The 26,722-nt window shown below is 52.7% G+C and overlaps 3 protein-coding genes across 4 annotated transcripts in view; 2 read left to right on the top strand and 1 right to left on the bottom strand.

The window, feature by feature from the left end:
* The window catches only part of POLE (DNA polymerase epsilon, catalytic subunit), a 54,643-nt gene extending 49,615 nt beyond the window's left edge, over positions 1-5,028 (bottom strand). The window contains exon 1 of the mRNA XM_060119705.1: positions 4,920-5,028. Within this exon, the coding sequence (XP_059975688.1) occupies positions 4,920-4,981 (62 nt within the window). The 5' untranslated portion in view covers positions 4,982-5,028. The remainder of the gene's footprint in view (positions 1-4,919) is intronic.
* A 141-nt stretch (positions 5,029-5,169) lies between these two features.
* PXMP2 (peroxisomal membrane protein 2) lies at positions 5,170-15,342 on the top strand. The gene is made up of 5 exons (XM_060119640.1): positions 5,170-5,447; positions 7,786-7,902; positions 9,405-9,567; positions 12,392-12,511; positions 14,990-15,342. The coding sequence occupies exons 1-5, from the start codon at positions 5,326-5,328 to the stop codon at positions 15,056-15,058; spliced, it is 591 nt and encodes a 196-aa protein (XP_059975623.1). The 5' UTR covers positions 5,170-5,325; the 3' UTR covers positions 15,059-15,342.
* A 3,953-nt stretch (positions 15,343-19,295) lies between these two features.
* PGAM5 (PGAM family member 5, mitochondrial serine/threonine protein phosphatase) lies at positions 19,296-26,160 on the top strand. Of its 2 annotated transcripts, none has more exons than XM_060119639.1 (6): positions 19,296-19,516; positions 21,890-22,068; positions 23,084-23,209; positions 23,285-23,373; positions 23,488-23,618; positions 25,288-26,160. In XM_060119639.1, exons 1-6 carry the CDS (start codon positions 19,326-19,328, stop codon positions 25,436-25,438), a joined length of 867 nt encoding a protein of 288 aa, XP_059975622.1. In that variant the 5' UTR covers positions 19,296-19,325; the 3' UTR covers positions 25,439-26,160. The 2 variants fall into 2 exon arrangements, with proteins under 2 accessions (XP_059975622.1, XP_059975621.1); XM_060119638.1 differs by having other exon boundaries at positions 23,485-23,618.
* Positions 26,161-26,722: the final 562 nt, after the last annotated feature.

Here is a 26,722-nt window from a genome sequence, read left to right as displayed (position 1 = left end):
CTTGCCACAGCTAGAGAAAGCCCTCGCACAGAAACGAAGATGCAACACAGCAAACATTAATTAATTAATTAATTAACTCCTACCCCCAACATCTTCTTTAATAAAAAAATAAAAAAAAAAAAAGAATTTCGTTTGTGACATGGTAGGAGCATCCCTGAAAAACCTCACATTTGGCAAAATAGCTCACTAAGATAACAGGACTCAGGAAAAAGAGGGCTGGGGCAGAACCCTCCAACCTTGTTCACCTGTGTAACCAGAACAGCAATGAAGACAACGACCTTGGCTGGACACTGCTGCTTCATGGGATATTAAAAACGCACACAGTCCAGTACTGCAATCCTGAGCTTTGCTCCCAGAAAAGAAAAGTCGTGCTCATATGAAAAACGTGCACGTGAATGTTCATTGCAGCTTTGTTCATTACGAAACAACCCAGATATTCTTCAACAGGTGAATAGTTAACCCATGTTATATCCTTCCCGTGGAATACAACTGATGGATAACAAACTTACTGATACATACAATAACCTGGATGGGTCTCAAGGGAATTATGCTGAGTGAAAAAGCCAACTCCCCAAAATTGCATATTTTATTCCACGTATATAGCATTCTTAAAATACCAGTTAGAGATGGAGAACAGATTAGTAGCTGCCACGAATGGGGGAAGGGAAGTGGCTGTGGCTATATGAAGGTAGCACGAGGGATCCTTGGGACAGAACTGTTCTGCATCTTGATTGTGGTGGTGGTGGTGGTCATGAATACACAAAGTGCACAAAACTAAATACACACACATAGGAGTGTACGTGCATTGTTGTATCATGTCAATTTCCTGGTCCTGACATTGCACTCTAGTTACATCAGATGTTACCACTGGAGGAAACTGGGTTAAGGGATCTCTGTGTAATTTCTTACAACTGCATAAGAATCTACCATTATCTCAAAATAAAAAGCTGTTTCTTTCTTTCTTTATTTTTTAAATGTTAGTTCCCAAATTTAGTTTGTTTCTTGGAAAATGCAACTAACAGTATCTACTACACAGGATTTTCATGAGCATTAGAGACAATGAATGTAAAAGCACTTTGAAAAATGCCAAGTTGGCAGCACAGTATTATGTATGAAAAAAAGAATGACCAATGGAGTGGAGTCTAGTTCTACCAAAAAGGAGCGGTGATGATTAAATCACGTGATGCATATGATGTGAGGATAGGATTCTTTGTAGCTGAGTGGGTGCTTGATATAGTATGTGTGACATTTACTAAAGATCACTAGAAACAGAGGGGAATATCCGTTTTTTGTCATCTACAAGGTAAAATTCTGTAATGTCAGAGTTATTTGAAATAGCTTGAATGAACTAATTCATCTGTGTTTTCAAGTCATGGAATTTGAGTTGGAAACATACTGACTGAACACTTTTCAGGTGCTACCCTGTGCAAGGCACATGTGAATACAGCACAGCACTCCTACACACACGGAGGTGGCTGCAACACATCTGGGAAAGTGCAACAAGGAGGCCTGCCGTGCCTGAGTGTATAGAGAGAGCACTGACCCAGGCTAGGCCGTTTTCTCTTTTACCTGGTTTATAAACACTGAAAGGTAGCTTCAATTTCTACACAGCAAAGTCATTAACCATGTTTTTACAGAGCTGTTTGTTTTAAATGCAAAACATGAGAGGAGAGGTCCTGGTTTATGACGGCTGAGCACAGGAGGAAAGTGTAGCCTGCCACCTGAGACGGGAGGGAGGCCCTGGTGCAGGCGCTCAGATGAAAGTTTCTTCAGAGCCAACAGTGCACATGTCTGTGCAACACTCCAGCCGAGAGCTCTTTCCTTCCCTACTGCAGAGTCCAACCCCCTTGCCTAGGGAAAACTGCAAATGAGCCAATATACTCTCCACAGTTTACTGATATTCTCCTGTTTACCAACTACATATGAGCAAACCGGGGTTACAGAAACTCACCTGCTGTGGCAGAATAAACTGTACCTTAAAAACATGATGTATCTTCTGGGACGCCTGAGTCTAGATGTCAGTAGAACCACACATGAATAAAAGTGGGGATATAATATTGTTCTGTGTGAGAGGAACTATCTCAACTGAGAAGGGAAATCACTTCTCAGCTCAGTACATCTGCTTCAAACTTCCCAAGCCTTTCTCTGGTTAGGATTTTGTAAATAACTCTTCATACAGATTTGATCATAAACCTTAAATTAAGTACTTGACGAAGACTTTCCACCAACAGAACTATCCAAAACTGTTCTGATTCCAGAGGTTGGGATAATCCCAAATTGTTCACAATCTTTAACTCCACAGGTGTGATCCCATCTAGACCGACCAGAGTAATTATGGCTTATCTATCTTCAAAACAGAACAATTATTTTATTAGCATTCCAACTTAAAACACAAATGCTAGGGCTTCCCAGGTGGAGCAGTGGTTAAGAATCGGCCTGCTAATGCAGGGGACACTGGTTCGAGCCCTGGTCCAGGAAGATCCCACGTGCCGCGGAGCAACTAAGCCTGTGCACCACAACTACTGAGGCCTCGTGCCACAACTACTGAAGCCTGCATGCCTAAAGCCCGTGCTCTGCAACAAGAGAAGCCACTGCAATGAGAAGCCCGCGCACTGCAACGAAGAGTAGCCCCCGCTCTCTGCAACTAGAAAAGCCCACGAGCAGCAACAAAGACCCAACGCAGCCCTCCCTCCCCCCACCAGAAAAAAGCTAGTCTCTTCTTTAAACTGCAGTTCTGAGATTCTGGACCCTATATATTTTTGGCAGAAGGCCTATTTATTAGCTAAGCCAACTATATTCTGCACTCCTCAAAAATGTACAGCTAAGAATTGATATCCCTTGCCTTTTTGTCTTTTTTAAATTTTATTTATTTTTGGTTGCATTGGGTCTTCATTGCTGTGCGCGGGCTTTCTCTAGTCGCGGCAAGCAAGGGCTTCTCATTGCGGTGGCTTCTCTTGTGTGGAGCAGGGGCTCTAGCTGCGCAGGCTTCCGTAGTTGTGGCACGAGGGCTCAGTAGTTGTGGCTCACGGGCTCTAGAGCGCAGGCTCAGTAGTTGTGGCACACAGGCTCAGTTGCTCTGCGACATGTGGGATCTTCCCGGACCAGGGCTCGAACCCATGTCCCCTGCGTTGGCAGGCTGATTCTTAACCATTGCACCACCAGGGAAGTCCTGCCTTTTTGTCTTAATGTAAATAAATGAGCTACTTTATAAACCAGTGAGCAGAGAAAAATATGTATGTGTCTAGAGTGGTGCAGTCTAAGAAAGGAAGCAGTCTAAGAAAGCTAAATATACAAAATAGAGACCAGATTTAAAAAAAAAAAGATCTGAACTAAGCCTGTGCAGAATTCATGTCTTTAATTACTGTAACACATTTGACTAGTTATTAACTTATAAACAAAAGTGGTCAGAGAGTTGCTTAAGAAAAACTCCTTTGCCTGAAGGTAGTCCTTGGGTCTATCATCTCCACTTGAAGAACAGAATGACCTATTTCAAGATTAGGATCCTTATTTTTCACAAAAGATTACAGCCACCTGTTGCAGGCAGGATAATTGACAAACCCCCCCCCCCAGATGTCTATGTCCTAATGCAAGGAACCTGTGTTATCCTGCATGACAAAAGGGAGTCTGCAGGTGTGCTTACGTTCAGGACTTTGAGATGGGGATTATCTGGGTGGGCTCACTGCAATCAAAGGGTCCTGACGCGAGGGAGCCAGAAATCAGAGCGAGAGACTGGAGATCTGACAGTGTTGCTTTTGAAGGTGGAGAAAGAAGCCTCTACGAGCTACAGAGGGCAAGAGAACAGATTCTCCCCTCAAGCCTTCCGAACGAAAGAAGCCCTGCCCCATCTTGAGTTGTAGGACTTCTGACCTGAGAATACACTGGTACAGTGTAAGCCACTAAGTGGTCGTCTGTTACAGCAGCAGTAGGAAACCAACCCACCACCGCACGGTATGGCTTTAAAATCTCTGGATCCACCTTCCATCAAAACCGCAGAAAAACTATTCCAGGCCCTGCTAGAGAACACAGGTAACTTCAGTCTGAGGCCCAGATCTTTACCCAGTCAAGACTGAAGTGTTACTTACGGAGGATTGCCCCCGGGCGTGCGGCTCTCTGTACTAGTAATACGTTCCTCCAAATACCCTGGGTTCTATCTTGGCATCAAGTGGTGGATTAAGTGGACTCGAAAACTGCTCACTTGGACCATACCGCCTCTCAAAACCTTTCTCAGGAGCCGCATAACTCACTTTTTACCCCGTGATAGTACAAAACCCGAACGACGGAGGCAACTGTAACAAATACAACCACCGTTACTGACTGCTTACGACAGGACAGACACTGTCCGAGCGCGGCGCCCAAAGTCCAAAGCGGCTCTTCCTACTCGGCAGCGGCGCCACACCGCGTTCAGGGCCGCCGGGCCCGCGCCAGGCAGCGGGCGGGACCGGGAGGCCGACGCTGCGCGCCTCCACCGCCGCGACTCGAGCACACAACGCGCCGACCGCAGCGCGCGCCCAGAGCTTGGGCGCCGACCCGAGGTTAGGCTACACCGCCTTGGCGCGCTCCTGGCGTGGCCCCGTGCTTCTTCCCCAAGGAGAACGCGTCCGCAGCGCAGCCCCGCATGAGCCCCGCTCCGGCGCGTCCCTCCCCGCGGCCCCGCCCCCAGAGACTCCCAGTCCCCGCTGAGCCGCCGCCGGGCCGCTCGCCGAGGGCCCCGGACACGGCGCCGACAAGGCGGCACCACCGGGACGAGGGGTGGCGGCGGAGAGACGCCCGACTCTCAACCTGGAGCCCACGTCGGGCGGCCTGGGGAGCGACCCAGGCGCTCTCGCCGCTGCTCGCGGAAGCCCCGCGCGCTGAGGAGGGGGCGCTCCCGCGCCCGCCTGCCACCCGCTCCCTGCCCGGGAGGCCGGTCCACCCCTCACCGGCTGGCCTCGCCGTCCGAGCCCGGCTCCGCGCGCCGCCGCCCGCTGTTCCTCAGAACCATAGCGTCGCGCTGGCGCCAACTCCACCGCCGCAGCTTCCCTGTGAAAATTTGGCGCGCTCCCACCAACTCTCGCGAGAGACCGGAAGCGCCCCACCGCCCAATCAGAAGGCTCGATGCGCCCCGCCCCGCCGAGCTCCAATCGCCGCCGGCGCCCGAGGGGGAGGTGGCCGGTTAGGGACTCCCGGAAAAGTGCGCGGAGGCTCACGCCGCGCACCGAGGGGTGTGTCCCGGGAGGCACTGCGGCTCGCGGCGGGGCGGGAAATGCCCGGCCGTCCCCGCCCCTTGCGCCGCACCCGGAGCCCAGTGGGGTCGGTGTCCCCGGCCCGCGCTGCGCGGGGAAGGCAATGGCGCCGGCGGCGTCGAAGCTGAGGGCCGAGGCCGACCTCGGGGCATTCCCGCGGCGGGCGCTCGCCCAGTACCTGCGCCTCCTGCGGCTCTACCCGGTGCTCACCAAGGCGGCCACCAGGTCGGCGCGGAGCGGCGGTGGAGGGGACGGGCCCGGGCGGGGGGCGGCCCGGAGCTCGGACGGCCCGGTGACGCAGCCCCATGGGTGCATCCAACGTGGGGGTTTGAGCGTGAAAGGCAAAATCCCGGTGCGTCAAAATGACCCTCCAGAGGCCTTAAATTAACCAGAAAGCTCAGCACGTGCCGTTCTGTATATTCGGTTCCGAACCGTAACTCTTAGATACCCTAAAATGTGGACCCAGTGACCAGACTAAAGGAGTGCACGAGCCGAAGGACCCTGCAGACCTCGGGGCCTCCAGCCCCTCTGCCCCGGAGGTGACGGCCGTCCGGGGTGAATGGGGCCCGGGGGAGAAGTCTGTCACCCGCCAGCCTTTGCGGCGTCCGCTGCTACCTTCCGGCTTGTTAGTACCTGCTCTTGTTTTGAGGACTAGAATGGACTAGAATGGGTTGAGGTGAACGCCTTTAGGAAGTGCGCGGGAAGCCTGGACGGGGTGGGAGGTGTTAAGGCTTGTTTTCTTTGGCAGCTTTGCATGTGGGAGAAAGCTGACAAAGCGCCCTCGGTGCTCCGGTTAGGTCGGCCCTTTGATTTGGAGTACTGAGCTTTTTGTGAGACATCCCCCCTTCATTACTTTCAATTAGTCGACTTTTATTAATTTAGCCTTTCATACATGTGCACAGCTGCTTCCTGTGTGGGGAGCATTAGCAGTGATTAAGATAAGTTCCTACCCTGACGGAGCTTGTATTCTAGTAAAGAACTAGACAAAAAGCAGATAAATGCATAACACGGATAAAGTGGTCAGGGCAGTTTTTTTTTTTTTTTTCAGAAGATGAACCCATGGGCTCTTTTTTTTTTTTTTTTTTTTTTTTAGATGTTGGGGGTAGGAGTTTTTATTAATTTAATTTATTTATTTTTGCTGTGTTGCATCTTCGTTTCTGTGCGAGGGCTTTCTCTAGTTGTGGCAAGCGGGGGCCACTCTTCATCGCAGAAGCAGGCCTCTCACTATGGCGGCCTCTTGTTGCAGAGCACAGGCTCCAGACGCGCAGGCTCAGTAGTTGTGGCTCACGGGCCCAGCTGCTCCGTGGCATGTGGGATCTTCCCAGACCAAGGCTCGAACCCGTGTCCCCTGCATTAGCAGGCAGACTCTCAACCACTGCGCGACCAGGGAAGCCCCGGTCAGGGCAGTTTTTATCTGAGGAGGTGACATTTAAATAGAGGCCTGAGGAAGGAGAGAGCAAAAAAGGGAAGCAGAGGGCAGGGGGCCCAGCGGGTGCAAAGGTCCTGAGGGAGGAGCTAGCTAATCACGGTGGAGTGGAAGGTGGGTCTGGGCCCCTGGAGAACATGAAAGTGAGCAAGGGGGCCGATGAGAAAGAAGTAGCCGAGGACCAGATGAAGAGGCTCCTTACTGTCCCTTCTAAGAATTTTGGATTTCATAGCTTAGAGAGCTTCTCAGGACGCAGCTATAGACCAAGCCTTTGAGCAACTGGGCCTGTCTCCACCTTTTTATTTGAAAATTTTATTGTGATAATTGTAGAGTCACATGCAGTTGTAAGAAATAATACAGGGAGATCCCTTGTATACTTTTCCCAGTTTTCCTCATTGGCAGCATTCTGTAAAACTGTAGTACAGTATCACAGCAAGGACACTGGCATGGATACAGCCCATAGGTCATATTCAGATTCCCCCAGCTTTTCCTGTACTCGTCCATGAGTGAGTGTGTGTTTAATTCCATGCAGTTTTATCACATGTATAGGTTTGTGTATCCACCACCATAGTCAAAATACAGAAAAGTTTCATCATAAGGATCCCTCCTGTTGCCCTTTTTTTTTTTTTTTTTTTTTTTCGGTACGCGGGCCTCTCACTGTCGTGGCCTCCCCCGTTGCAGAGCACAGGCTCTGGACGCACAGGCTCTGGACGCGCAGGCTCAGCGGCCATGGCTCACGGGCCCAGCCGCTCCACGGCATGTGGGATCCTCCCGGACCGGGGCACGAAGCCGTGTCCCCTGCATCGGCAGGCGGACTCTCAACCACTGCGCCACCAGGGAAGCCCTCCTGTTGCCCTTTTATAACCACATATGGTAACCTTTTGCAAAATTATAGGATAATATCACAATCAGGATATGACACTGATACGACCCACCATTTGGAAATCTTACTGTGCTCCTGTGTGTGTATATTAACTTCTGCCGTCTCCACCTTTTCCTGTAGGGACCTCCCATTTCGGCTGCTCTGATAAGGGTTCATCTCTACCCATCCCCAGCATGTTCTTAGAACCGCCATGCTAATTATGTGCAAGAACAGATGACCTCCTGCACGTTTTCTGAATACCTCTCTGTCCACAGTGGCATTTTGTCAGCACTTGGGAACTTCCTGGCCCAGTTGATTGAGAAGAAGCAGGAAAAAGAAAACTGCTCTCAAAAGCTAGATGTCAGAGGGCCTCTCAGATATGCCATTTACGGGTGAGTTCCATAAAGGGGCTGGTTTACCCAGTAGCAGGCTAAGTGCGACAAAGCTAGGATATCAAGACCTGGAATTATCTACCTCAGAAAAACAATTTTTTAAAAAGCATCGAAGTCATCATGGGAGAAAGTCAGAATGGTGGATAACATTAGCTTCACTTATTTTATAGTTTCATTTGGTTTTTGTTTTGAATTGCATGGGTGAGGGTGGCCATCGTAATTGGGCTGAGAAACCTGAGAGCAGGTAGCTCACCTGAGCCTAAAACCAGACTCCAAGACCCAAAGGCCCTGAAAGAGGAAAACAGACTCAAATATGGCCAGTTAGTTCCTGTTGTTATTTTCATAGCATAAACATCCAGAAAAGAAATACTTACGTATCCTGAAAATTGTCATTTCTTAACCACTTTTTGAATTGCAAAAGCACAGAGATTCAGGAGTTTTACCTATTAAATCCACCCTGAGTTCTCTGGCCAACAATAGTGTTTGTATAGATGGATTATTTTGAAGTCTTTTGCAACAAGAGTGACTTCTTTTCAGTTCAAAATTCACAAATAACATTTTTGTATTTGTAAGCACGCTAACTTGAGTTATCTCAGATTTTTCCATAATGTATTTAAAGTCCTAATCCCCCCAGAGAGGGGGAGTGTTTCAGAATCACCTGGGAGGTCATCCAATCACAATTTTCCATCCTCAAGACCTCCGTTCTCTTCCTCCTGAGAAGCCCTGCCCTGGGCCACTTAACATTCTATGAAAGGGTAGGGAAAGACAGGGGAGAACTGCTTGTTTAAAGACTTTGCACTGTCGCGCTGGCAGGCCCCTGGGCCCTTGCCCGTCTTTTGATTCTGGATTTCATGGAGCCTCGGGTCTGTTGTCCCTGTAGACGTGGTGGCTGGGTTCAGTTCCCTCCCGTGTACTCTGTGCTCTTTGCAATGAATAGCCAGTGCACAGCACCAGGTTTCAGCCCTGATAATGATCCAAGAGAGATTGATGACGAGCTCTGACACCAGGGATGCTTCCATCATTTACCGAGCACCTTCCCTGAGCCAGGCCCTGTTCTAGGCACTGCAGACACAGCAGTGTACAGACAGACACGATCCTGTCTTGTGGTGTTTACCTTCTCGGGGTGAAGAGAGGGCACTATATAACTAAGCAAATGAGACCATGACAGTCAGTGATCGGTGCTCTGAAGAAAATGAAACAGGGCCTGGAGTAGAGAGTGGCTGGGATGGTGGTGGGTCCATTATTCAGGACAGTCGGAAGGAACTCCCCAAGCCAGCGTGTTGGGAAGGAGCCAGCCATGTGACGACGGGTCGGGAACAAGCCTGCTCTGTCGGAGGGAAAAGAGAATGCTTGGAGAGGATTCAGAAAAAGTGTATTTTCTAGCAGGGCCACACAGACCTGTGTGGTCAGTGCTGAGGGCCTCGGGGTTTAGGGTCTGGGCTTTGGGGGTGAAGCTGGCCCCAGGATGGGTGTGTCCAGCTCAGCCCCAGCGCGGGCCTCAGGTTCTTTGTCACAGGGCCGCTGGGTCACTTCTTCTACCTCTTCATGGAGCACTGGATCCCTCCCGAGGCCCCCTTGGCCGGCGTCACGAGGCTGCTTCTGGACCGCCTCCTCTTCGCACCCGCCTTCCTGTCACTGTTCTTCCTCATCATGAACTTCCTGGAGGTTGGTCTCTGCCCCAGCACTCACGCAGGCCAGCCCTTCTCTGGCACAGGGAGGCTGTGGTTGGAACTCACAGGGTCTGTGAACTTCACACTCAGGCTGACGTTTCACACGGTCCTCTGTGAACGTCAGAAGCAAAGCACAGCCGTATTAGCAGCGCCTGTTGGCCTGCGGCGGCCGTCCCAGAGAGTGGGCTGTCACACGTCCGTCGTCACAGTTACAGCCCAGAGTATCAGTGATGCTTATCACTCCTTACACCTGCTGGCAAGTCTCAGCACTGAATGTGTTAGTGAAGAAGCATATATACTGGTCTGTCGTAAAATTTTCTCTGAATATTTTGATAGCTGAACTTCAGTATAATTGGTTTCTTTGTAGTCCCACACATTTTATTTTATACATTACAAAACACGATTCTGAGAAGTGGGTCCACGGGCTTCACCAGAGTGCCAGAGAGATCCACGGCCTGGAAGTTCCAGCCCCCTAGTGGCCTTGCAGAAGCCTGTGCTCACTCAGGGTCTGGACATCACAAGTGCTCTGAAGAGGCTAACTTACCAGTGTAGACTTAACATCACAACGGAAGACTTGGGAGGTGTGTTTGCCCAACCTCACTCCACTAACCGGCTCCCTCACCATCCCCTCTCCACCTCCATGCCCGAGATGTGTCAGGTTCTGCCCTGAAAGTAATTCGTTCAACCAATCACAGCAGGTGAACGCTTCTCACGTGGGTTTTATTTTGAGACCTCACCTCAAGTTATTAGTAAGGGGAACACCTGTGCTGTCTAAAGTGACCCTGGTGGGCAGTAGAAAAGATGTTTCAACTTCACTGTGATTGCTAATAAGTCCCTGATAGTAAAAAGAGATATTTGGGAAGTCCTCAGGAAATCAGAGGTAGGAGAAAGTAGAGGGTGCCCATATAAGGAGTGAGGCGACCACAGCAGTTTCTCCTTTTTTTCCTTCCAAATAGGAAGGGAGTATATTTCCATTAGAAAACAAAAACATTTGCCTCTACGTATATGTGCATCAAGTACCCACCACACCATGAGACATGCGGGACCACACTGTCCATACGGCACGCACACTCCAGGTGCTTCTGCATCCAGCATTCTGTGATCCAGACGTGTTACAGACTGCAGACCGTTCCACGCACCGTGTGCCTGTCCCTTTTGTGTGAGGATTCCTGCTTGGTTGATTCCTAGAATTGTCCAAAAACGGCTGTCGTTTTCTGTCCTCCCTGCAGTGGTGCAGAATGATAGCATCAGCAGACATTTATTGAGCCTTGTTCCAAGCTCTGCATCCAGTGCTTCAGGTCTTTGAGCCTCACATCAACCCCACCTGACAGTTGAGGAAGCTGAGGCCTTCAGTTATTTGCAGGGTAAACACTGGCCTGAGGTCGTGTAACGAGTCCGTGAGTCAGGATTCAGACACAGGTTTTGTGACTCCAGAGCTCCTAACCCTTGTGGCTTTTTCCTCTGTGTGAAGTTTGTTTCCCTACACTTTATTTATTTATTTATTTATGGCTGCTGGGCCTTTGTTGCTGCGCGCGGGCTTTCTGTAGTTGTGGCGAGCGGGGCTACTCTTCGTTGCTGTGCGTGGGCTTCTCATTGTGGTGGCTTCTCTTGTTGTGGAGCACGGGCTCTAGATGCACGGGCTTCAGTAGTTGTGGCTCACGTGCTTAATAGTTGTGGCTCGTGGGCTCTAGAGCGCAGGCTCAGTAGTTGTGGCGCACGGGCTTAGTTGCTCCGCAGCATGTGGGATCTTCCCGGACTAGGGCTCGAATCCATGTCCCCTGCATTGGCAGGTGGATTCTTAACTGCTGTGCCACCAAGGAAGTCCCAGGTGTTTGTTTTTTAACTTCATATAAAGTTAAATTGTTTGTATAAGTTATATAAAGGGTGTTATGGTGGCTTTCTCCATACAGGAGTTTAAAAATTCATGCATTCAAATCTGTCATTCTTTTCCTTTGTAGGCTTCCTTAAAGGAAGGTAATGGAAATATTCTCCTATATTTTCTTCTTCTACTCTTGTGATTTTATTTTGTACATTTTCATAGGCCCAAAGATAATAGAAATATTCTCTTATACTTTCCTCTAGTATTATGTGCTTGTTTTTAATGTAGTGGGAGATATACTTCAGTCTTAGTTTTTTCCACTTAGATAGCAAACTGTCTCATTACCATTTATTGAACAGTCCCCAGTATAGTAAAATGTTAACTTTATCATATTCTCATTCCCATGTGTACAGGCCGTTATCTGGACTCTTTGTTCTTTTGCTGGATTCTGTTCATTTCCACATTTCCATGTTTTGGTTTGTTTTTGGCTGTTGCTACTAGACTTTTTAATTGCTATAATTTTACAGCATTTTAAAAAATTTCTAGTAAGGTAAGCCTTCCTTTCTTATTCTTTTTCAAGATGGCTATTCTTATGCATTTATCCTGCCAGATGACATTTAGAATCAATTTATTGGGGTCCATTTTTTAAAAGCTCCTGACAACTTTTGATTGGAAATGCATCAGCTTTGGAGATTATTTTGGAAAGAATTGACAGCTGAGCCGTCAGCAGAGCAGTTTGGTGCCCAGACCAGCAGCGTGAATCACACCATCAGCTCAGCTCTCGGGGGTCATGGGCAAAGGTCACGCGCAGCGTGAGCACTGTTCTGATGATTTTCCTGCTGGATTGTTAGCTCCTTGCCACACCGCTGCTCAAGCACACGTGTGTGCTATGTCCATATAAACGGAACAAACTGCAGTTTTAAAGAAATCACTGTGTCAGGCTTTGGGGCCCCAGTATTGCTCACGGTCTGCGTTTCCCCCTGCATTTCCCCCTTTCCAGGGGAAGGACGCGGCCGCCTTCGCTGCCAAGATGAAGAGAGGATTCTGGCCGGCGCTGCAGATGAACTGGCGAGTCTGGACTCCAGTGCAGTTTATTAACGTCAACTACGTCCCTTTGCAGGTAAGGCCAGCCTGGCACCGCAGGGCCAGAGAGGGACTTCGAGCTCCCCCGAAGCCCACCCCCGCCAGCCTTCTTTTTCTCGAGCCTCAGGGTCACCCCAAGTTCCGGATTCCTTCTGGGGCTTTCCTCTTTGCCCGGAGTCGTTACCGTTCTGGATTCTGGCAGGCAAAGTGACATAGAAGGAGGGGCCTCCCAAGTGGCGTCCATGCTGCGCCCTTTCGTCCCGGGCAGTGCTCGGCTTTCTAGGGCTGGATAGCAGCCCGTGCCCACGCAGCTGCGGGAGGACAGCCTCACCTGCAAGGACGTCAGGGCCACACCGGGGCAGGGCCGGGGGCTCTGAGCCGAGGTTGGAGCATCTGGGTGGGAACCTCTGCAAGTGGGACCGCGGGCCACAGGCAGGCTGCGGTGAGGCCGCCCTCCGGTTTGCTGAAGGCCCTGCCAGTGTCCACTGCCTCTACACCAAGTACAGCCCATCTGGGTCTGGGTCCCAAGACCACTGCCAGGTGGATGGGCTCACGGCCTAGGTCTATGAGGGCCACGCAGCCAGGATGTACAACTGGATCCTGGGAATCCATTGCTCGTGCCCTGTGCTCCCTCCCTCCCTCCCCTGAGGGCCACACAGAGCAAGCCCTCACCCACCCGCAAAATGCAGGCACGCGGTGTTTCTGCCCAGGGTTTTACTGGGGGCTGGGCACATGGGCACCGCCCCCTGCACCAGAGTTCCCTACACCCCTGGAGGAAAGGCGGGAACCAGCATGAAATCCAAGTTCCCAGACACCAGCCGAGCACCAGCCTCTCAAACAGGCCTTTCCAGGGATTCCCAGGCCTCAGGCCTGCCGTGTTAACCCTTTTCTGCACACCATTTAAGTAACCTACCTGAAACTAGCTCATACAGGCTGATTTCCATCCTGCTTTAGGGAGAGGAGAGAAAGAGACCTGGGGCAAGAGCCCCCTTGGGAAAGAGATACCTTGCAAGGGTGGGAAGAGGGAGGGGACGGGCTTGGTAATCACACACACACACAGACACACACACATCCCAAGGGGTAGCAGATAGCCAGAGGCAGTGATGGACAGCAGTAGCCGATGCTGCAGGAAGTTAAAGCAAATTAAAAATCGGTCCGTTTCCATTGGCTTTAAAACTGGCCTTCCCAAGAGCAACTTCGGTGGCTCCATGGGGCCGAAGCCAGATGGCTGAGAACTGATGAGTGGGTGGGGAGGTAGAAGACAAACTACAAGGATAAAAAAGTCTCTCGGACGTCTGGGAAGCGGAGGGGAAAATGGCAGTTAGCAGTGGGCCAGGGGAGGAGAAGGCTTTGCAGCTAGGAGAAGAGTGGCCACGCTGCATGCAGGTGGCACCCCGGGCGGCCCCAGTGCTGGGGGTGGGGGGGGACTGCAGCGTAAGCAGAGAGGCACTTCAGGTGGAAGGCGCGCCTCCCCTGTGAGCACAGCAGAGAGAGGAGGTCACTGTCCACTGGGGCCCCCGGCCACACCTTGTCTTCCCTCTGGGAGGGGCAGGGGTGGGGCAGGCTTGGGGGGATGGGTATTTTGAGGGGAGTAAAGAAGTGGTCACCTCGGTGCTGCGGAGGATAGGAGAGGAAGCTGATTGGAGACGGGGGAGCCAGGAGAGGCTGAAGACTCTTATGTGCAGGGGCCTGGGGCCTGAGGCAGGTGAGAAGGCAGGAGGATCTAGGTTTTTCCAGGGAGTACAACTGAGGAACAAGAAGGGAAGGAAACCAGGGCTACGCACTATGGGTTCTAAGGCATATAGAAGATGAAATAGAGACATGAGAAGACAGAACGGCTGAGGACGTGGAGGGGTCTATGGAAGGGAAAGTAGAGAGGCTGGAAAATGGAATCCTTCTGACTAGCTTAGGGACAGTGCTGCAAGCTTGGGGTTAGAGACTTTCCTAAAAGGTGGTTGTGGGCGAGTGCTTAAGGGGCAGGGAGTTTATTCAACAAATATGTATTGAGCACCTGCTGTATGCCCTGCTGCTCTTGACTCTGGGGCTACAGTGACTAATGAGATAGACCAGACTGCTCCTTTCATGGAGCTTATGTGCCTGGGAGACTCAGTAGTTGAAGGTGATTTCAGGTGGGAATATGCCTGTCAGGTCGTAGAAGCAGGGTAGTGGCATAGGATGGGTTAGAGTGGAGAGCAGGCCGTGGAGTGGTCAGGGAGGAGCCGGGGGAGCCCCCTGCGTGCTGACTGGTCCTGGGGCGAGAGGCTGAGCCAGGAGCTGAAGTGCTCAGTGAAGGAGTGTTTCCCCTGCTGTCCCGTAAACATCATCAGGCAGGGACTGTCCTCCTCTCCCCTCTCTGCTGGGCCCCTAGCACAGTGCCTTGTACGCAGTAAAGGCTCAGCAGATACAGCAGTGGGTGAGTGGACTGACCCGCGACTGAGCTCCGTCCTGGGGGGTGGGTGCCTGATAAGTGTGCCCGGGGCCCTGCTCTTACCGCGGCCTGTGTTCTCTCCGGCAGTTCCGGGTGCTCTTTGCCAGCTTGGCGGCTCTGTTCTGGTACACCTACCTGGCCTCTCTGGGGAAGTGAAGATGACCGGGAGAGGTCCTCAGACACACTGACGACGTGGGGGGAGGGGGGCGGGGTGAGGGAGCAGGAACAACCCAGCCTGCCTCTGGATCATGTGACTCAAGATGACCCTAAAATGATGGATGGAGAAACAGAAATCTCTGAATGTCAGAATCTGTTTTTAAAAAGGTAGTCACTGTCCTCAGGTGGTGCTCCGCTAAGAAACCTTAAAATACAGTAGAGATGATTTCACTTCTTACCTTGGATTGAATTAGGATCACAATAAACTATAACGTAGTTTTTCAGTGGTGATTTTAATTTCTCAGAATAATTGCTGTTGCTTTGAAAGAAATGGGTGATCAGAGGGTTGCCCTCAGATTTTTTAAAACGTTTAAAAAATTGTGGTAAAATATATCACAATACTGCTGCTTAGCTACCTGGCCCCATAGGACAAGGGCCCCTCTAGACCAGGACTTGCCCTGACCTTCTGAGGCCCTGTATGCCACCCTTTCAGCTGGGTCTGCTCTCCTGTTGTTCATTTACATTAGCCCTCCCTCCCTGCTTTTTCATTCTTAGAACATTCCTTCCTGATTGTCTCCCATCCTTATTTCATGGATACAATATCCCTTGGGATCTTAATTATATATTTTTTGAAGTTTTTTCTGTCTCGCATGCTGTTTCTATTTTCTCAGGGTTTTTTGTTTTTTTGTATTTTCCCTGTTTGATCTTTGTGTTACCCTATCAGGATTTCCTGAAATGTCTATTGATCCTTTTCTTTCTTTTTTTTTTTTTTAAGATTTTTTTTTTGAAGTGGAGCATTTTTTAAATCTTTATTGAATATGTTACAATAATGCTTCTGTTTTATGTTTTGGTTTTTTGGCCGAGAGCCATAGCTCCCTGACCAGGGATCAAACCCACACCCCCTGCACTGTTGTTGTCATTGTTGTGCCAGGTCTTAGTTGCAGCTTGCTGGCTCCTTAGTTGCGGCATGGGGGATCTAGTTCCCTGACCAGGGATCAAACCCGGGCCCCCTGCATTGGGAGTGCGGAGTCTTAACCACTGTGCCACCAGGGAAGTCCCTGAAAGTCAAAGTCTTAACCACTGGACCGCCAGGGAAGTCCATGTTGATCTTTTTTTTCTTTTTTTAAAATTGATTAATTAATTTATTTATTTATTTATTTATTTTTGGCTGCGTTGGGTCTTTGTTGCGGTGCGTGGGCTTCTCATTGCAGTGGCTTCTCTTGTTGCAGAGCACGGGCTCTAGGCGCGCAGGCTTCAGTAGTTGTGGCTTGTGGGCTCTAGAGCACAGGCTCAGTAGTTGTAGCGCACGGGCTTAGTTACTCCACGGCATGTGGGATCTTCCTGGACCAGGGCTTGAACCCATGTACCCTGCATTGGCAGGTGGATTCTTAACCACTGCGCCACCAGGGAAGCCCCCATGTTGATCCTTGATTGTGCATCATTGGTTTTTTGGTTTGTTTTTGTTTTTTAAGGATTATTTATTTATTTATTGGCTGTGTTGGGTCTTCGCTGCTGCGCGCAGGCTTTCTCTAGTTGCGGTGAGTGGGGGCTACTCTTCGTTGTGTTGCACGGGCTTCTCATTGTGGTGGCTTCTCTTGTTGCAGAGCACGGGCTCTAGGTGCGCGGGCTTCAGCAGTTGTGGCACTCAGGCTCAGTAGTTGTGGCACACGGGCTTAGTTGCTCCGCGGCATGTGGGATCTTCCCGGACCAGGGCTCAAACCCGTGTCTCCTGCATTAGCAGGTGAATTTTTAACCACTGCACCACCAGGGAAGCCCCTGTGCATCACTGGTAAAGAGTCAAAGCCACTCAGATATTCTTTGGAAGATTCGTGTGCATGGGCTGCACTTGTGAAACCAAAGCCTCACTGTGGGCTGACCAAGCAGGGACCCTTTTTTTAAAATTTTTATTTATTTTTGGCTGCATTGGGTCTTCGTTGTGGTGCGTGGGCTTCTCTTTGCAGTGGCTTCTCTTGTTGTGGAGCATGGGCTCTAGGCGCGTGGGCTTCAGTAGTTGTAGAACGCGGGCTCAGTAGTTGTGGCTCGCGGGCTCTAGAGCATAGGCTCAGTACTTGTGGCACACGGGCTTAGCTGCTTCGTGGCATGTGGGATCTTCCTGGACCAGGGCTCGAACCCGTGTCCACTGCGTTGGCAGGCGGATTCTTAACCATTGCGCCACCAGGGAAGCCCGGGACCCAGTTTTGTTGGGGATCGCCCATTTTCAATAACTGAGGTATTTTCTCCTGGGCTGGTCAGTTTACCCGGAGAGGAATCTTTTCATTTCTTGCCCAGGGTGGGGGGATGGGGCAGGGAGAGTGGTGGCTGTAGGGGAGCATGGTATAAGCACAGTGGCCAACATTCTTGTGGCTAACTGGAGAAAAGGGGTTAGAGTCCTACTGTTAGTATGTGAACTTCATATAATTTCATCTTTATTACTGCAGCCCAGTCTCAGCTGTCAGGTGTTCTCAAATCCAGAGGCCTTCTGGTTCAGATCCTCTGTAATGAAAGTTCTCTAGTCTTCTGCCATGTTGGAGGTGAGGTGGTCACCTGAATACACTGGTGATGGAGGGGATGAAGAGTGCAACCTCTCAGGTTTTCAGTCAGTCCTGCTGTGTCCTCAGAGCTCAGAGGTGGGGCTAGTAACTGTAACTGGCCAGGCTCTGCCAGACTCACCGGAATAGATGAACTTGCTTCTTGGCTTCCCTCAGTGCAGGCAACAGATATTCCATCTCCTCAGATCAATAACAATCTGATTTCCAGCTTCCAAAATTTTGTCAGCTGATCTCTTGGTTTTGTTTCTTCTGTGGACTCAAGTATGTCCTTGTAGATTTGTCTTTTTAAATTTTTTTGCTATCATTTTAATAAGCGACCTTCTGGAAGAAGGAGACATAAATATATGGGTTCAAGACACCATGCTTAAGCAGAGGTCTGGGTATTTCTGTGGAATACATTCATTCTTCAAAATCCAGAGTGACTTTTAAAAATGTAAATCAGATCGTATCACTTCCCCATTTAAAAAAAGTCTGCCAAGATGATCCAGCAATTCCACTTCTGTGTATACACCCAAGAGAACAGAAAGCAGGGACTTGAAGAGATATTTGCACACCCAGTTCACAGCAGCGTTATTCACAATAGCTAAAACTGGGAAACAACCCAAATGTCCATTGATGGATGAATGGATAAACAAAACGTCGTCCATCCATACAATGGAATATTATTCATCCTTAAAAAGGAAGGACATTCTGACACATGTTACGACTCAGATGAACCTTGAGGACATTAAGTGACATAATCCAGTCTGCAAAGGACAATACTGTCTGACTCTACTTCTTTGGGGTCCCTGGAGCGAATTCAGAGACAGGAAGTAGGGTGGTGGGTGCCAGGGGCTGAGGGAAGGGGATGGGGAGTTAAGTGTTTAACGGGGACAGAATTTTAGTTTGGGAAGATGAGAAAGTTCTGGAGAGGGGGCCTCCCTGGTGGCGCAGTGGTTGAGAGTCCGCCTGCCGATGCAGGGGATACGGGTTCGTGCCCCGGTCTGGGAGGATCCCATATGCCGCGGAGCGGCTGGGCCCGTGAGCCATGGCCGCTGGGCCTGCGCATCCGGAGCCTGTGCTCCGCAACGGGAGAGGCCACAACAGTGAGAGGCCCACATAACGCAAAAAGGAAAAAAAAAAAAGAGAGAGAAAGTTCTGGAGAGGGACGGTGGTGATACTTGCACAACAAAGAGAATGTGCTTAATGCCCCTGAGCTGTACACCTAAAAGATGGTTACGATGGTAAATTTTGCGTTATGTGTATTTTGCCACAGTAAAAACTGCAACCAGCAAACCCTGCGGGAGTTTCCCAGTTCACTTAAACCAGAACCCCAACTCATCTGCGGGGCACGGGTTCCCCCTGGGCTCTTCCCGCATTTGACCCGGCCCAGCCGCCAGGCGCCGGCTTCGGTGCTCCCGTTGCGCCCCCGCCCAAGCGGCTCCCCGGGGGCGCCGCGTTAGCACTAGCTGCTCGAAGGCAGGAACGACTCCCGCCCCGAGCCCCCCCCCCGCAGCGGGTCGAGGGAAGGGTCTCAGAACCACGTCCCACCACCGGGCTCCGCCTTCGTTCCCGGAAGTCGCCCGCGGCAGGCAGGGCCATCCCGGCGACTCCCGCGTCTCACGCGCAGCCCGGCGGCCGGAAGCACACGCCCGCCGAAGCCTGTCCCTTACGGCGCGCCGTCCGCGCCCGAAAGCGCCTGCGCGGAGTCGACGCGGCCCCGCGTGGGACGGGCCGGCATGGCGTTCCGGCAGGCTCTGCAGTTGGCGGCCTGCGGCCTGGCCGGGGGCTCGGCCGCGGTGTTCTTCTCGGCGGTGGCAGTGGGGAAGCCCCGCGCGGGCGGGGACGCGGAGCCGCGCGTGGTCGAGCCGCCGGCGTGGGCGGGGGCCGCGCGCCCCGGGCCCGGCGTCTGGGACCCCAACTGGGACAGGTGCGGGGCCGGCGGCGGGAGCCTTCCCGGGCCCTGGCCGTCCCGGCCGGTCGGTGTGGTCGGTTCCGCGGAGGGGCGGGCGGGGCAGGCTTGCGTGAGGGTTTCTCTTTCGGTTCTGGCCGCAAGGGTGGCTGTGGACGTGGGGCGTCCTTCGACCCCTCTTCTGAGCGCCAGTTTCCTCGTCTGTCCAGGGGGTCGTTTTGAGGAAGGAGCACCGTGATGCCAGGGACAGTGCCTGGCGCCCAGGGAAGCCCGAAGTGGTCGTTTTCAGTCCTAGACGGAGGGCTTGGAGCTGTGTAGGGCTCTTGTCCTTGTTTCCGTCTCCCAACTTCTGAATCCTCAGATTGGGTGACGGCACGTTGGTCCCATATTTGCGATACAGCTGAGACGGCGAGGTGGAGATGGGCCCTGGAAGGGGCCTCCGCGAGGCGGCCTCGCGGGGACAGGACCAGCAGCCATCTTGAGTAGGAACGTGAGGTCCAGGGGTCCCGGTCCCACCTGGCCGCGCGCTGTCAGTGTTCTTATTGAGCCCTTGGAGTGTGGCTTCTGTGATCAGGAAGCAATTTTTAGTCTTACTTAACGGTAATTAATTTAAATTTAAAAACCAGAGCAGTGCAGATCTTAAAATACTGTATTGAAACGATAGTATTTTTGGTATGCTGGAGTAAATAAAGTGAGTTACTGAAATTTCACCTGTTTCTTCCTGCTTTGTAAATGTGGCCACTTGGAAATTTTAAATTACGTGTGTTGCCGGTGTTCTGTTTCTATTGGACGGCCCTGCTCTGGGTTGTGGGATGGTTTATCCAGTCCCAGCTCTTCACTCCTTGACACTCTTGAGTGTGGGGCACAGATCCATTGGCCTAGTTGTATCGGGAACTTCACAGGTATTCTTTTTAACCTTTAATTTTTAAAAAGTAAACTTATCTTAGAATCGTCTTGTATTTACAGAAAAATTGCAAAAGATGATAGAGTACCTGTATACTCCACACCTAATTCCCTCTGTTGTTAACACCTCACACTAATATGGGACACTTGTCACAATCAGGGAACCAGTATAGATACGATATTGTTAACTGACGTCCGTACTTTATTGAGATTTCCTCAGTTTTTACATGTTGTCCGTTATGTCTTCCCGGATCCCACAGGACAGTCAGGCTTTGACAGTTTCTCAGGCTTGACTTGTTTCGATGACCTTGACAGTTCTGAGGAGGGCTGATCAGGGATTTTATAGAATGTTCCTCAGTTGGGATTTGTCTGTTTTTCTCACGATTAGACTGGGGTCATATTCTCTTTTTCAAACATCAGTACAATCTTGTGAATTTCTTGGGCCTTTTTAAGGAAACAGAGTCACTCTGAGGTTAAAGGACTGACTGGAGGTAGAGCCGGACTCCAGCCTTGTATGAGGCCAACATGCTGTATTTGCTTGCCAAGTCTAGATTTATGGCAGGGTGAGGGGAGTGGTGTCCATGCTAGAAAGTTCCAGGGCCTCATCCAGTGAAATCTCCAGCCTCTTTCTGAGGAGCCAGGCTTCCTGCATCTGGGCCTGTAGGTTCCAGATGTCTTCTCTGGCTCAGCCCCAGCTCCCACGTGACTGCCAGTGTGGCATCTCGGCCTGGCCGTGTTACAGGCACCCCAGGTTCCCCAGGTTTGCACGGCCCAAGCAGAACCCATGAACTCACCATTATTCCCCTCAAAGCTTATTCTTCCAGCACTGCCTCAGCTGAGTACATTCTTTTCCCAGCTCTGCCGGTCTCACAGGCGTGTAATTTGTTAGCTTGAGGCCCGTGAGCCGTCAGAGTGCCTGTCTTCACCAGACTTGCGCGTGTCTAGCATCTTTGCTGCTGCAGTTCCCTCCCAGCGTTCCAGCAGGGCCATCCAGGGGGTGTCCGTGGTAACGGGAACACTTTCCTCACTGTCCGGTGTGAGGCCCACTATCCCACGTGCTACTAAGCATTGACAATGTGTTTAGTGTGATTGGGGAAATGGAGTTTTAATTGTATTTAATTTTCATGATTTTGAATTTAAGTAGCCACGTGGTCAGTGGCTACTGTTGGGCAGTACAGCGTCCCCGTCAGCGAGGCCACCCTGTGGGCATTTCCCACCTGCCCTTCCACAGACACTCCTTCCTCTTCTCCGCGTCCCTGGTCCCCTTGCTGTGACTGTCAGTCTCCTCACAAGGACGTGGGCAGCACAATAGCTTCGCTTGTCTGTTCTGTTCACATCCAGCCGCCCAGGGCGGGCCTGGCGCCAAGAGAAGGGGGGCGCTGGCTCCTCCCCTGCGCCTCACCAACCCAGGAAGCCCCTCGGTCAGAAAGACTGGGGGTGACTTGTGAGCAGGGGCACAGGACACACCGTCTTGTATTTCTGCGTCAGGAGAGAACCACTGTCCCTGGTCAACCTGCGGAAGAGGAACCTGGAGCCCGGAGAAGAAGAGCCGGCGTCCAGGCTAGACCACTACAAGGCCAAGGCCACGCGGCACATCTTCCTCATCAGGCACTCCCAGTACCACGTGGACGCCTCCCTGGAGAAGGACCGCACGCTGACGCCCCTGGGTACGTGGCTGGGCCCGCCCGCAGAGGCCAGCCTCCTTGAAGGTGCCCTTGGGGCGCTGGGCCTCTTTGGACCTGTGTCAGGTGTTCTCGGCCCAGATGCGAGCCTTGTCATTATTAGTAATAATCAGCCAAACCTGACACAGGCTTTGAAAACGTCCCCGGTAAGGTGGATCCTGCCTGCAGTCACGAGGCTCTGAGGCGGCTCCGCCCGGTGCCCCGTCTGGCTTGACCTAGTTGCCGGAGAGCCTTCCTCATGAACGGTGGCGGGTCTCAGCCGCCCCCGCGCGGAGTGCGCCTGTGGCAGTTTCTTGCCGCTGTGAATGGCGCTGCCGGGCGGGACCGCCTCGGTCTTTGTGCTCATGTGTCTGTAGGAGAAATTCCTAGCAAGGGAACGCAGGGAGGTTGGAGATAGAGTTTACATTTAAAAAAATCTCTCTGTTGAATGAGATAGCACCCATTTGTGTGAAGGGGCTTGCTGGCCTGTCCTCGGGCTCGGGTGGAAGTAAAGCTGCATCCGTGGTATCGTGCGTCCAGCTGAAACTGACTTTCCGAGGGCGTTTGGGCTGGATTCCAAGATACATTTGAGGAAAAGCATTTGTGTTTGCACCCGGGCTGCAGCAGTGCTGAGGCTGGCCGTCCTCACGTGTTAGCACCTGGCGGTGGTGATTAGGAGGCGGGTGGTCACTGGCGCACTGACACCCAGTCTTTGGACAAAGTTGAGTAGGGATGGTGTGAGGGGCCCAGAAATAGTAAACAGGACCCCACCCAGACTTCAGCCGGCCTCGGCCATGGCCGTTGTCTTCAGTGTTTCTTCTGGACGGGGCTGAAGGTGGCTGGTTTGTCTCATTGATTTTACCTGTTGAAACCTGGCCCCTTCCTTAGGCCTGAGCCCTGGGAGGGGCTGCCCGTCTTGTCCCCCAAACCTAACGGTGCTTGGTAAGGACTGAAGTATTTGTGAAGTAAACAAACAGGGACTCCGGCGACGTGTAATTCTCCAGTGTATTCCACCTTCAAGGTCGTGAGCAGGCGGAACTAACCGGTCTCCGACTTGCAAGCTTGGGGTTGAAGTTTAATAAAATCGTCCATTCCTCCATGACCCGTGCAATAGAAACCACTGACATCATCAGCAAACACCTGCCAGGTGAGTGCCAGCCCCACCCCCCACCCCCGGGCCAGCTGCTCCTGAAGGGGCGCTGAGTCCTGTGTCTCTCTGCAGGCGTCTGCAAGGTCAGTACAGACCTGCTGAGGGAAGGCGCCCCCATCGAGCCTGACCCCCCCGTGTCTCACTGGAAGCCGGAGGCTGTGGTAAAAATTCCCCCGGGGCGGCCTCCCCCGGGAGCGTCCTCCACGCCACCCCTGGGCTCGCGGTGGCCCGCGCACTGCCTCCATACGGACGATCCCTCCCTCTGCCCCCAGCAGTATTACGAGGACGGGGCGCGGATCGAGGCCGCCTTCCGGAACTACATCCACCGGGCGGACGCCAAGCAGCAGGAGGACAGCTACGAGATCTTCATCTGCCACGCCAACGTCATCCGCTATATCGTGTGCAGGTGAGGCCCCGCCTCCCCACCACGGCCCCGCCTCCGGCCTGTGCCCCCAGCACGGCACGGCCCCGCCTCCCGCCCCGCCCCCGCTGGCCTGTGCCCCCAGCACGGCCCCCCTCCTCGTGCCTCATGGTGCCCGCCAGGCCCAGCCGGTGGTCTGGTAGAACGGCTTTCTCACGACTGCATGTTTTTGGTGGGAACAGACCAGAATGAGGTGACCCCCGTGGGCGGCCTTTCCCGGGCGATGCTGACGTGGTCGCTTGGTTCAGGCGCTGTGCGCGGCCGTTCCCGCTGCGAAGTCACACTTTGTAGGAGGCAACGCGAGCGCCCGTTCCCCTGACGTCCCCCGACTGGTTTCAGCACCTGTCGATGGCTCCTGCCCCCGTGGTTGCGCAGTGGTGTTTGCTTAATGGTTTCGTATGTCCCTTTGTTAATTGGAATGTGTGTGACGATAGACCCACGGATCTGTTTTGTGCCGGGTGATAACCCGTGAGCGCGTTAGTCACTGGCTGCTCCAGCTGCTCCTGCGGGGCTCCTGTGTCCGTGGGGCAACCACGTCCCTTCGTCCTAGCACCAGAGGTCCAGGGCCCTCGCAGTGATGCCTGTGCTGAGCCCCAGGCAGAGTCACGGAGGGCCCTGGACCTGGGAAGGCCAGCTGGGTGCTCATGTGTTTGACCACATCCCACTTAGTGCAGGTGAGGACCCAGCCTCCCCCGGGGCCATTGGAGGTGCTCCGCAGGTGCTTCAGGAGCTGAGGGGGTCCCCCTTCTCATGAGGGCCCGTTCGCTTGCCCTCAGACGCCGCCTGCGTGGCCCGGGGCGAGCAGCCCTGCGCCGGGGGAGCGGGCTGTGGCGCCAGGGCCCCGGCCGGGTTGAGAGCTGCTGGGAGGAGGGGCTGGGCTTCGGGGGCAGCCCGAGCCCGTGTGCCGCTCAGGGCGACTTCGGGGCTGTGGGAACACGCGTCCTCCCGTATCCCGGGACAGCATTGACCCAGTGTTACCGGGGGCGACCCCAGTGCTGAGGGCCGGCCGGAGACGTCGGGGCCGGGAGCAGCCTGAGCCCCCGGGACACATGAGGGCGCTCTGTTCACTAACTTAGGGCAGTTTTGAAAGCAGTGAGGGTGACGCTGAGCCTTGAAAAAGAAGGTAGCTAGTTCAAGTCGGCAAAACTCTCGACAGAGGAAGTGCCAGCTGATGGCGAGCCCCAGGGATGCCGCCTGTCCACCCCAGCGTCCTGGGGCACAAAGGGGTCTGGTGGCTCGGACGGAGGCCCTAGTCCTACTGGGCTCTTCAGCAAATACTAACTGTGCCTAAGCAGCGTTAAGAGCGTGGAAATGCTCCTGGGTTGTGGGTTGCCCCTGCCGCACCGTCTGGCTGTCTCCGTCCCCTTCTGGTGACACTGGAAGAACAAATTCAGTTGCATGCATTTGTTAACTAGTGAGTTTGTGACTCACGTGCAAGCCTTCAGTTGGGTTGATCCCCCGTCCCGGAGGGGCTGAGCTGTCACCTCCCCCTTGTTTGATTGACGGGTTGGCATCCACGCGACAGCTCCTTCCTCTGAGAGACCCCGTTTGAAAATGGGAGGGGCTTGCAGGTGTTGGCCCCAGCCCCAGGGAAGCCCCCTGAGGCCTTGTCACCTGGGGTGGGCCCCTTCCCAGCCTGTGCTCTCTCCTCCAGGGCGCTGCAGTTCCCTCCAGAAGGCTGGCTCCGCCTTTCCCTCAACAACGGCAGCATTACCCACCTGGTAGTCCGGCCAGATGGCCGAGTGGCTCTCAGGACCCTCGGGGACACGGGGTTCATGCCTCCTGACAAGATCTCCCGCTCCTGAGGGCCGCCTCGAGGCCCCGCTCTCCTCCTCAGCCCCCTGCCGGCCTGGTGTGGGTGCCACCGAGACCGCGGGCTCCTCCCCTGCCCCCACCACTGGCCGCTCCGCGGGGCCAGGGCTCCAGGCTCCAGGGCGCAGCAGCTGGAGAGAAGGATCCACAAAGCGGCGCTGCAGCGCTGAGCTCCTGGCCCGGGATGGAGAAGGGAAGCACTCAGGTCAGATCAGCTTCGTCTCTCGCAGTGTCTCTGCCTCACTCTCGTCCACCAGGATGAGCCTGTGGGGTCTAAGCAGGCCTGTTTCAGGGACTGGACGAGGCCCCCAGATGCCGTCCCCGCAGGGACCGCGGCAGACGCCGCAGCGAGCTGTCCGTCAGCAGAGCCCGTCAGGCAGGAAGAGGTGGGCGCCAGCGCTTCTTCCATTCGTAACTTATTTCGCTGCTTTTTACACTCTTCTCATTTCCTAGAACTCTTTGTCACTTAAGCTTTCATCGATTGAAGATTTTCTTCATCTGGTTCTTGGTTTGAAAACCCATTTCTCACTCCCGAGTCATACAGCCCTGACGCTGTTGGATCTGAACTCACGTGTGTTGCTAGGCCTTTCCGACACAGAGGAGGGGCACCTTGGCAGGTGAGGGATGTGACTGACCTGCTGCTCTTGTGGGAGGGGCCGGGCAGTGACGGGCCAGGAGGGGCCCTGTTTCAATAAAGTGTCTGGCTGACATTTCAGTCCTTGTTTGCCTGTGGCTGGCTATTAATCTTTTATGCTTGTGGATTAAAATATTTAGATACAACGTGTCCATCCCAAACCTCCGTTTATTTAGGAGGAAGTACAATTTCTATGAAGTGGTTATGAACATTTTTTTGCAATCAGTGCAACTAATTGGGATATTCGATCCATTTCTGTCAATTTTGGAAATAACTACAAAATGAAATTGTGTTTTACTGGTTTTTCAAAGTACTAATTGTGAATGTTTTAAAGGAAACAGGAAGCCTGTGCAGCACGACAAACAGCAGCCCCAAACTTGCTGAGATAGTTTCAGCAGAAAGCTCTTTTCCCCAGTATTTTGTGCACCCTGGGCTGACAGTTTTGCAGGGTGTCTGCCCACGAGGGGCCTCAGTGAGAGGCCCTAACCCAGGACAGTGAGCTTGGTAAGTAAAAGCAGCAAGCACATACATACCATTCTGTCGAAATAGTTCAGACAAGTTATCCAGGGGCTGTGCTAATGTCTGAGACCAGAAAAGCCAGAGGCGGCACCAGGTGTCTGGCCTTGGGCAGTGAGGCCCCGCA

This window comes from Mesoplodon densirostris, chromosome 15 (assembly GCF_025265405.1).
Source record: "Mesoplodon densirostris isolate mMesDen1 chromosome 15, mMesDen1 primary haplotype, whole genome shotgun sequence".
Classification (NCBI taxonomy): Eukaryota; Metazoa; Chordata; class Mammalia; order Artiodactyla; family Ziphiidae; genus Mesoplodon; species Mesoplodon densirostris.
This window is presented reverse-complemented; position numbering and strand designations above follow the sequence as displayed.